Source organism: Balaenoptera borealis, assembly GCF_965194805.1.
Source record: "Balaenoptera borealis genome assembly, chromosome: 10".
Classification (NCBI taxonomy): domain Eukaryota; kingdom Metazoa; phylum Chordata; class Mammalia; order Artiodactyla; family Balaenopteridae; genus Balaenoptera; species Balaenoptera borealis.
The window spans coordinates 91,116,559-91,127,321 of NC_138874.1; the positions used below are offsets into that span (position 1 = coordinate 91,116,559).

Consider the following 10,763-nt stretch of genomic DNA (forward strand, 5'->3'; position numbering starts at 1 on the left):
TCCTGTAACAAAGGCCACTCTTCAGCATCCCTTTGTGGGTGTTCAAAAGACAGCAAGTTGAAAATATAAGTGTCTTGAAGGCAGGGAGTATGTTTTTCTGGATGATCTTTAGTAACTAATGGGAAAATGGAGTCCTAAGCATTCAGTATTTTAGATATGGTGATGAAGGAAGGTCTTAGTAATCACTATGACTTGAAGGCCCCTCCAGAAGTTGAGGAGTTTATTCTCTCTTAACAGAAACCACATTGAGTTGTCGGGTGTGGGTCTGTCACAGCTATGAGGTCTTTTGTATCAAGCATTAAATTGTTTTGCTCTGATCCCTTTTCCCCTTCTTGATATTTTTAAGGTAAAAGACTTGGTTGCCAGGATACATGGAAAATGGCAGGAAATAATCCAGAACTGTCGGCCTACTCAGGTGTCGTTTTATTAAACAGTTTCATTTATTCTCAGTAGTTTTGCTAAATGTTATTTCTTCATACTATTCAAAAACAGTATGACAGAGCACTTGCTTCTAGGTATCCTAAAATGAACTGAAAGCCCCAGTATAATATTTTATGTATGTTTTTAAATTTTTGTTTGCTCTTATATTCATTAATTTATTTCCAAAGGTGTTTGACCCCATTTTAAAATGTTACATTGCATCAGATGGAGGTTATTTCACGTGGAGTATTTTTCTTAATGTCTTTATTAAGATAAAATTCACATATCATTCATTTCACCCAAAGTGTACAGTATTTTTTAGTATATGCACAGAGTTGTGCAATCAGCACCACAATCTAACTTTAGAACATTTTTGTCACTCCAAAAAGAGATCACATACCCGTTAGCAGTGACTTCTCATTCCCAACCACCTGCACTCCCGTCCCTACTCCACGCCCTAGGCAACCACTAATCCACTTTTGTCTGTATAGAGTTGCCTGTTTTTTATATTTCATACAAATGGAATCATATATGATGTAGTCTTTTATGACTGGCTTCTTTTATGTAACATATTGTTAAGTTAGTCCATATTGTAGCATGTTGTATGTCCTTTCTATTGCCAAATAATATTTCATTATATGGATATATCACATTTTATATATCTACTTATTAAATGAGTTGTTTCCACTTCCTGGCTGTTATGAATAATGCTTCCATGAACATTTGTGTATAGGTTTTGGTGTAAATGTATGATTTCGAATGAAAACATTTTGGGCATATACCTGGGAGTGGGATTGTTGGATCATATAGTAATTCTGTGTTAAATGTTTTGAGGAACTGCCAGACTGTTTTCCAAAGTGGCTTCACTGTTTTACTTTCCCACCAGAATGTATGAGGTTTCTAATTTCTCCACATTCTTGCCAACACTTGTTATTATCTGTCTTTTTGATATAGTCATAGTAGGGGATTGGACATGGAATGTCATTGTGATTTTAATTTGCATTTCCCTAATAACTACTGATGTTGAGCATCTTTTTATGTGTTTATTGGCCACTCATGTAGCTTCTTTGAAGAAATGTCTGTTCAAATCCTTTGCCCATTTTTAAATTTTCTAATTTTAAGAATTTTCCATGTGTTCTAAATACAAGTCCCTCATTAGGTATATAATTTGCAAATATTTTCTCCCATTCTGTGTGTTGTCTTTTATTGTTTTGATAATATTTGTAGAACAGAAGTTTTTCATTGTGATGAAGTTCAGTTTTATCTTTCTTTTTCTTTTGTCACTTAGGGTTTTGGTGTTATATCTAAGGAGACTTTCCTTAAGAGGGGCATTGTTTAAACACCTGATGTTAAGTTTGCCATCCTGCTTACTTACAAACCAACTAATATGGGATTGTCTAAAATGCTTCTCGAATTTTATTTATTTTTAATTTGGCCACGCCATGTGGCTTGTGAGATCTTAGTTCCCAGACCAGGGATTGAACCTGTGCCCTTGGCAGTGAAAGCACAGAGGCCTAACTGCTGGACTGCCAGGGAATTCCCTGCTTCTCAAATTTTAACGTACATAGGCTTCAATAAGGAACTTGTTGAAATACGGATTTTGATTTAATAGATCTGGAGTGTAGCCTGAGATAATTCTGCATTCCTAACAGGTTCTCAGACTGATGCCAATGCTGCTGATCCGGAGACCATACTTTCGTTAGATAGGGCCTAGAAGTTGCTCATATTTTATATAAAAGTAGCAGGAACACTGAAGATGAGTTAAGAAAAGCAGTCTCGCTGTGTTATGACACTTTGACTCTTTTGCTGTTGGTGTTCTTCATAAGATAGAGAAGTCTTTGAGAAATCTTAAGTTAACGTTTTGTTGTTCTTGTTTTAGTTTTTAATCTCAGTAGACTTTTTTTTTAGGCCTGCCATTTTTGTTGATGTAACATTAAAACAGAAAAGAATTTAATACCAAAACTTTGTATTAATCAGCTTAACAGGGACTTCCCTGGTGGTCCAGTGGTTAAGACTCCGCACTCCCAATGCAGGGGCTCCGGGTTTGATCCCTGGTCAGGGAACTAGATCTTGCATGCCGCAACTAAGACCTGGCACTGCCAAATAAATAAATAATTTTTTAAAAATCAGCTTAACGTTTTACTTAATCTTTTTAAATATGTCCCTCCACATGTGTGTGTTACTGAGGAAAACATCTTGTACTTACTTATACTTTAAAAAAATTTTTAGACTATAAAATGTGAAACTTGAATCTGATTACCGTAAATTTTCAGAGCAATGTATAATATCAAGACTTTATTACTTTCATTATCAAAGCCCATTGTCTGATGATTAGTGGTTTTATAAGGATTAATTCATAATCTGATTTTCCTTTATTCTGTTTTTTTCCCCCTTCCCTTTTCTAGGGGCAGCTTCATGACTTCTGGGTACCAGATTCTTAACAGGAGTTGCAGCAGAAAAATTATGAACCAAGAGAAATTCAATAAGAGCCTTTCCTAAAGGAGTAGAAAGTAGTACAGAACCCAGTGGAAGGCTAAGAAAATGTTCAGCAGATGTGCTACTTGAATATCTAGTATGAAGCTGGTAATGAAGAAATTGCCATTTCTGAAGCAGATACGAAATGCGATCTGCTTAAAAAGGCAACCGGCCTTTTAAAAGAGCAGAATCCCATAACAAGAGGGGAGGGGTGGAAGCAGCTAATAGTTGCATGTCTAACCTTCCCCTGTTAACTCTTGTTAAATTGTAAGCCAGTTATCTTTTTTGTTTGTTTGTTTGGATTGTATTTGCCGCACTTGGATAATCACAGAAAGGATGTAAGAAAGGGTTTGGATGAACTTGAGGAGATGGACATGGAAACCAAGATCAAGTTCCAGTTGGTTTAATTTTCCATCTTGGTTATTTTACGACTCAAAGGGAACGCTTAGAACTGAGTTTACTAATTAGAAAGGATAAATCTCTTCTGTTACTCCTGTAAACCACTGGCGGGTTTTAATCCATGCATTTTTCTTGGCTATTCAAGATTATAAATCTGTTGGGTTTTTAAAATACATCAGAACAAACAGTTGAGAAACAGAAGTTTGGTATATTGTCAGATCCCCTTAAGGGAAAGAGTTTAAGCTATAAAATAGTGGCTCTGTTTTTATTCCAAAACATACATATGCAGTTTGTTTTGGATTTTCTTTAAGTGCATATATATATATATATATATATATTTTTTTAATACTGGTTAAATTTTAGAACCTTGGCTAAATCTTAGAATTCTGGCCCTTTGTAGCCATATTACAAAAGTCTATATTGTAAAACCTTAAAGATCTGGACAAGTTTCCAAAAACCTTACTTTCATGAGTATATAACCTTGGCAGAGACCTGAATGGCATTTATTCTTTGGTACACTACGCACGCGTGTGTATGTGTGTGTGCGCGTGTGTGCTTGTATTTTAAATTTGTTGCACTTGAAAACCACAGCTGCTCTAAATTCTTAAACACTGGAAAGCCATCCTTTGGTTTAAATGGTGGAGGGTTAGTAGAAGTGCACATGCTGGTCTTAGCCTAAGGGCCTTTTGAAGCCTTAGGTAGTAATAGCCTCTTACTAACTAACTGAAAAATTCTTTTGTTGACTGAGTGTCCCTTTTAGGAGGGTTTGTTTCTTGAAAGATAATGCCAGCTTTGTTTTCCTTTCTTTCAATATTGACTTGGATGACACTGCTCTCCTGAGCATTCTGCCTCCTCCAGTTGTGAGGGAAGGATGATGGAGGGGAAGGGAATTGGGCTTGACGTTCATGGTTTGAGAGGGGAGAAAATAAATTTTTAAAAATAGCTTTCTACCTCTAAATTGAGGCTTAGGAGTAAAAACCATTTTATCTTAAATTTATCATTTAAAATAGTATCTAACTTTTGAGCCCATGTCAAGCATTGAGCAGTTAGAGACTTTATAGGGAAGACTAAGTTAATCCAGTTCCCAAGAACCCGGGCTGAATGAGGCTTCAAGAGTCAGACCAACAAAAGTTTTATTCTGTGTTGAGTTTACTGGTAAGAATATTATTATCTTGATACTACCTCTCAAGGGTATTGTTAGAAAATGCCACTTATGGTTAATGAGATAGATATAAAGAGTTATATTGACAGAAGCTTGAAACTCTGGCATCTATCTGCCCAACGATGGGGGCTTTCACTCTCTGTAATTTAATACTTTGTAGATACATTATTTGTGTGTAATTTTATAAGTGTCCATATTTTTCTCATTTTGCATTGTGTAAAGTGTACAATATCTCAAAGTATAAAATACTGCTTATATTGCTTGTAATTACAGTGTGTAAATATTTTCTAATTGTGTACATTGACAGGGGGACAAGTGGGTTATTCAGGTTTTTTTTTTAAGTGACCCTTTTGTATTGCAGTTTCAAAGGATAACTGCCCATCAAATTTAAAACCACTTTGATACATGTTTATTTAGCAGTTCCAATAAGAAAAGTCTCTATTTTTAATTGTCTTTCTCCATTAGAGAAAAATACTTCATCTGTCCCTTTAAAATCAATGGCCAAACATCAGTTTGGACCCTTGTATTTATGACTTTGGTAGGTGTCTTTAGTCTCCAGGTCATATTCCAGCCAGTATTTGCATTGGGGTTCTCAAAAATTTTTGTGAGTCTCTTTAGCACAATTAGCCCATGGTTTTTCTCCCAAATTAAGTATTATCCTTTTCCCTCTGAGTCCCCATGCTTTGTCTCCCTCCTGCTGCTGTTGCCCAGTGAATGGGATGGTAGTGGGGGAGAATATGTTCATTGCACAGAGAATGTCAGGCCACTTTTTTGGACTTGGCAAACAAAGCTTGCACTGAGTGGTGGTGTGTTTGGCAATATTACTCGGCCAAAAATCACCTTGTCTAATTTTCTGGATATGTATGTCAAACTTATTACCCTTACTGCAAGCTGAAAAATAAGGTACTTGTGTTTATGCTTCTGTGTGTAACTGTTTGCCTTTTCTAAACTGCTTTTCTTGTTATCCTGAAATATAATTCTGTTGGTTATATCATGTTAAATGAAGAGGCTTTCCATGCACAAAATGCATCTATGTAGCAGTAAAGTAACAGCATTTGTACATTTTCTGTCTATCTCCTGAGGGCAATGGTGCCTTTGTCACCTTTTAGAAGGCTGGCATTTTGTTTTTGTTTTGAAGTACAAGTAATAGCTTGCTTTGGACTTCACAAAAATCTCCCCAGATGCAAAAGAAAATGGTGTGTTGTCATCCAGGCTCAGTTGGAGCATTTGTATTTTTATTTCTGTCAAAACAAGTATAGTTGGTGGGGACTGGCCAGTAATAATGTGTGGAGTCTTTAAACCAAGAGTAGTTTTGAAATTTAAAAAAACAAAAATTTAAGAGGTGACCCATTAACAAGTGACTGAGTTGGAGAATTAGGGGAGGACTGTTCTGGTTTGTCTCTAAGGAGACAAGTTAGGGTACAGGTGGCTTGGGCATGTAGAGCATGATCTGCAGTTATTTCTTATTCATTAACAGTGTTGGTGCACCTCCTTATCCGTGTGTTTGTTTTCCCTGGGCAGTCCTATCAGCCAATTAATCCACCAGCTTTTATGAAGTTTACAAGTAAATGCAGATTTCCTTTTTCTTTCCTCTTTTTTTTTTTTTTAATTTTATACTATTTACATCTTGTTTTAAGTCCTATGAATGTATGTGTCTGTTATTAAAATGGCTTTTTCTTCACTTTGGACAAGTGTTTAGTAATATTTGTTTGGGAGTGGGGATGGTTAAGTATCTGGAATGTCCTGATTCTTCCCCTGCCCCACCTAGTTTTTTTTTGTTTTTTTTTTTAAATCTTTTATTTATTTTTGGCTGTGCTGGGTCTTCATTGCCGCACGCGGGCTTTCTCTAGTTGCAGTGAGCGGGGGCTACTCTTCGTTGTGGTGCGCGGGCTTCTCATTGTGGTGGCTTCTCTTGTTGCAGAGCACAGGCTCTAGGTGCGCGGGCCTCAGTAGCTGTGGCTCGCGGGCTCTAGAGCACAGACTCAGTAGTTGTGGCACACGGGCTTAGTTGCTCCGCGGCATGTGGGATCTTCCCGGACCAGGGCTTGAACCCGTGTCCCTTGCATTGACAGGCGGATTCTTAACCACTGCGCCACCAAGGAAGTCCCCCACCTAGTTTTTAAACTGATTTCTTCCTTTCTTCCTCTTGCATTGGATTCTCCAGTCAGTTTTTTAGCTTGATGTTTCCTGTTTCTGGAATACATAAAGCCATAGTTGTACATAGTTCACTTTTATATAACCCAATTAATAATTTGCTGCATACTTTGCAGTCAGGAATTTGGTAATCTCATTTTTAGATTACCTCATTCACTGTGTCCATTCAACAACTGTTGAGTACCTACTGCATGCTAAGCACTCTTTTTAGGATTCGGTGGTAAACAATACAGAGCTGTCATGAATCTTACTTTCTGAAATCCAGGTGAAAATATTTTCTGTTATTAGGCAAAGGGGACTGGAAAAGAATTCCCTCGGCCTGGCTCCCTTGTTCTAGAGCTCAGGGCAAAGAAAGGGGAAGCCATACAGTGCAGAGGCAGAGCTTAGGACCACTTCCAACCTGCCAGGCAGATACAGCTCTGGATATGCCAGCTGAGAGGAGACATAGGTTGAGACCTCCTCACAGGAGAAACTGTTCTTATGAGCTCAAAGAAGGGCTGGGCATGGTTGCCAGAGGCTTGAGTTCCAGAACCATGCCAGTATTTCTTTCTCCCTTCTGACAGGCTGGTTAGGAGGAGACCAACCCGCCTGTGAGCACTTTTCTCCAGACGTGGGATGGAGGGGTAGGGGGCAACAGCCTAGGCAAAGCAGAGAAATTGCCTTAAATACTTACTGGGAGACAGGCAGTATAGCCTTTACAAGTTAAGGGCTTTGACCTTGCCCTTAGTCCTGACCTCAGATCCCAGATTCACCATACCAGCCATGTGATCTTTGACAAGTTACTTAGCTCCTCTGAGCCTTAGTTTCTTCATCTGTTAAAAGGAATAATAACAGTGTCTACCTCAGGATTAGTGAGGGCTAAATAAGCTAATTCATGAAAAGTGCTTAGCAAAGTGGCTGGCATATAGCAAGAACTCAATAAATGATAGCTGTTATTATTTAGCTCTACTTTGAGGCTCTTCTCAGATGACAAAATTGATCTTGGCACTTTGGGGTTCACTGACATCTGAGCAAACCATAGCTCTTAATATTATAGTGTATGTGTGATTATTCCTTCTGATACAGGGACCTCCAGAAGCTGCTCTGTCCAGCTCTGTCTCTGCTGGCAAAAAATTGTGATTTTTTTTTTTTTAAACCCAGCATGCTAAAGCTAAGAAAGGAATGGTGGGTGGTGATTTTCCATCATTTGTGGACATGTCCTAACACTCCCTTTTCCTTGCTAACCATTCCCCAGGCTGGAGTCAAGAGAGGGCAAACCAGAAGGCCCAGCTTTGGGTCTGACTCCAAGACGACTGGCTGGGAGGAAAACTTAACAGGCAAAACAGGCTTCTGAGGCACAGTGGGACAGACTACAGCATTATTGCACTGGTGACAGTGCCTACAGAAGAAGCACCTCAGCTGTATGTGTGGCCAAAATAAAGATCACACCACCTAAAGGGAGAGTACTGGGCAGACCAGAGCTGGAGATGGCAAAGTAGGAACAGAAATGCTGCCACAGTGAACAGGAAGCAGGACAACTTGACTAGGCCAGAGTTCTCTTGCCTCAGGGAACCTCTGCTCAAGTTTCAGGATTTCATACCCACCCCCTTCACCTAGGATCTCTGCTACAGTGAGTAAATGCTCTTTGCAAAGCCTGGAGCCAAACGCTGGTGTGTAGGTGGCTGAGGACAACCAGCACTGCCCTCTGCCACTCTCTTACAGCGGAGTTAGGGAGAATAGCCTAGCAAAAATAAAACCCATATTTGTGTTCTGTGTTTCTGAAGTACACCAGAAGGTTTTCAAATGGGATCCTCTCATAGCCACCCTATGAAGCAGCCAGGGTAGTGACTTTAGGGGTAAGTAACAACCCACTCAAAGAACGACCTTCCTATGTCCCAGGATACAGATTCATGGCTAGGTTAGGATTAACTGCTTGGTTTGATTTTGAATCTCTTTCACTGTCACTATCCCCTCATTCGTATTTTATCAGCTTGATTTGTAGAGAGGAGTATTGTCAATCGAAGGGGCTTCCTATAGAAAGTTCCATTAATTGCTGTTACATCTGATCATTTCATTAAGTTCAGAGATTGAAGTGGGAGGACAGCAGAGAGAAATGGATTTGGTCTGAATCTATCTTATCAGAGATAGCGAAGTAACTGCCCAGCTACAGTTTAGCAAGTGCCATGCTGGAACTCAACGCTGTGATTTGTACATTCCGTTCATTTGAAAATGTGTGAGGTTCTGAATCGGCCATCAGAACACCTTAGAGGAGAAAGGCTTGCCTCGTAGAGTGTACGCAAGTGGGATGCCAAACCGACCACCAAGTCACTTTGGCCTTCTTGCCACCTCCTGAGGTATCTGAGGTTGGCACTGAGTTCTGTGAGAACATGAGGAGCTGTGTCCCTTAGCCCACTGGCCCCCTGCAGTTTAATTTCTCTCCTGTCTGGTACCATGGGGCTAGCAGTCTTCCTGCCCTCCCTCCACTGTCCCCCAACCCACTTTCCCACAAGGACTGCAGATATATATATATTTTTTTTTTTGCAGATATATTTTTCATAGCCATGTCTCTCTTGGTCTTCCCAGCTTGGACTTCCTTACTCAATCCATCAGCTCTTTTTTAGGATTTTTTTCTGTAGTCTTTTCTGCACTACTTGCTGACTTTTCCCTTCTGTTTCCTACTAGGAACCTTCTCATCTCATCAAATCAAACTCACTTTCCTCTTTCATGCCCCTTCCTGTCTGCCTACTCCCCCAACACTCATCTGTGCACAAACTTGCACACTTCTGCCTTTGCTCTGACAATTCCCCTTCAGGTTTACCCTGCTTCCCTCTTCTCAGGCTTTTCCAGTCCTGATTTCAAGGCAAGTTGCTTAACCCCTTAGAGCCTGTTTTCCAATCTATAAAATAGGGCTATTAATCCCTCAGGGTGGAATGAGGCTACAATGAAAAAAAAGAAGTTGGACACTCTTTGTAAAAGTTTGTGTACATTTTATTTATTTATTTTGGAATCTTAGTTCCCCAACCAGGGATGAAACCTTTGCCCCCTGCAGTGGAAGCGCAGAGTCCTAACCACTGGACTGCCAGGGAATTCCCTGTGTATACTTTAATATAAACATCTCTCCCCAGCTATCTCCCCCTCCACATACACACACATCCTATTTACAGAGTGCTGGGGTGGTGGAAGTGTGACGTGGGCCCTGCTGTCTAGCAGTCTGCAGTCACACACAACCGCACAAACTACGAGACTGTATGTGATGAAGTGCCAAACTGAGCTTTGGGGAATTCTGAGAAGAGGGATGACATGTCTTTCCCAGGGTCCCTTCAGTTAAATAATGGCAGCTACTTTAATCCTGTTCACTCTCTCTCAGGCCAGTGCTCATCTGCCTATTCCCCCACCCCCTGCTCCTCCAGAGCTCAGACTCTTAGGCAAATATGATACTGTTACCTATGACCCTGTGGCCCTCATCATTTTGGTCTTATTCTTGGGCCCATATCAATACTGTCACGGATGAGAGAGGGAGGATCAGGCCATATCATGGCTAGAGCTCAGGTTTGATTCAAACCCTAGAGGGGGATTTAACAGGTGGTGGGAAGGAAGCATGGCCTGAGTTGAGGGGAAATTGCAGGGCCAGATGGCATGGGAGGACTACCCTAGCGGAGTTTAAGGGAGTTGGGGAATTGATTCTGAGGAGGCTTCCTGGATTGTTGCTGGGTAAGATGATTAAGCCTAGGCAGAGCAGGATATTTGCCTAGGAGGAGCTCACTGTAAGATCTGGAGTAAGAATGATATTCAAGATGAGCTGTAAGGTAAGGAGCTGAGTGACCCAGTCCCCGAGGAGGTGAACCCCAGTTACATCTAAGATTTGGCTGAGTGGATGGGTGCAAATGGTTGTGGCTTATTTAATCAGAAAAACAGCATTTTCTGTGTGCACTTCTGGTCAAGCTGTTACTTCATCCCTCCAAGCCTGACCCCCTTCACCTCCTCAGACCTCAAGCTGAAAGAGCAGGCGGCTGGAGACCCTTGAGCTAGGAATCAAGACACTGTTCTGTGGTGAGAGCTGCCCCAACTCTTGGTCTCCACCTACTCTGGCCCTCTGCCCTAGGCAGAGAGCAGAAGGAGGTGTCAGGAGCACAAGAAGTGAGCTCCAGATTAGAGGACTGGCCAGAGGGCCTTC

At 40.6% G+C, this 10,763-nt stretch overlaps 1 protein-coding gene across 3 annotated transcripts in view; it reads left to right on the forward strand.

Annotated features, from left to right (window-relative positions):
• SLF2 (SMC5-SMC6 complex localization factor 2) overlaps positions 1-6,137 on the forward strand; it is a 41,831-nt gene extending 35,694 nt beyond the window's left edge. For all 3 annotated transcript variants that reach the window (XM_082408062.1, XM_082408061.1, XM_082408063.1), the window contains 2 exons: positions 347-415; positions 2,826-6,137. In XM_082408062.1, coding sequence (XP_082264188.1) covers positions 347-415; positions 2,826-2,861 — 105 coding nt within the window. In that variant the 3' untranslated portion in view covers positions 2,862-6,137. The remainder of the gene's footprint in view (positions 1-346; positions 416-2,825) is intronic.
• The last annotated feature ends 4,626 nt before the right edge of the window (positions 6,138-10,763 follow it).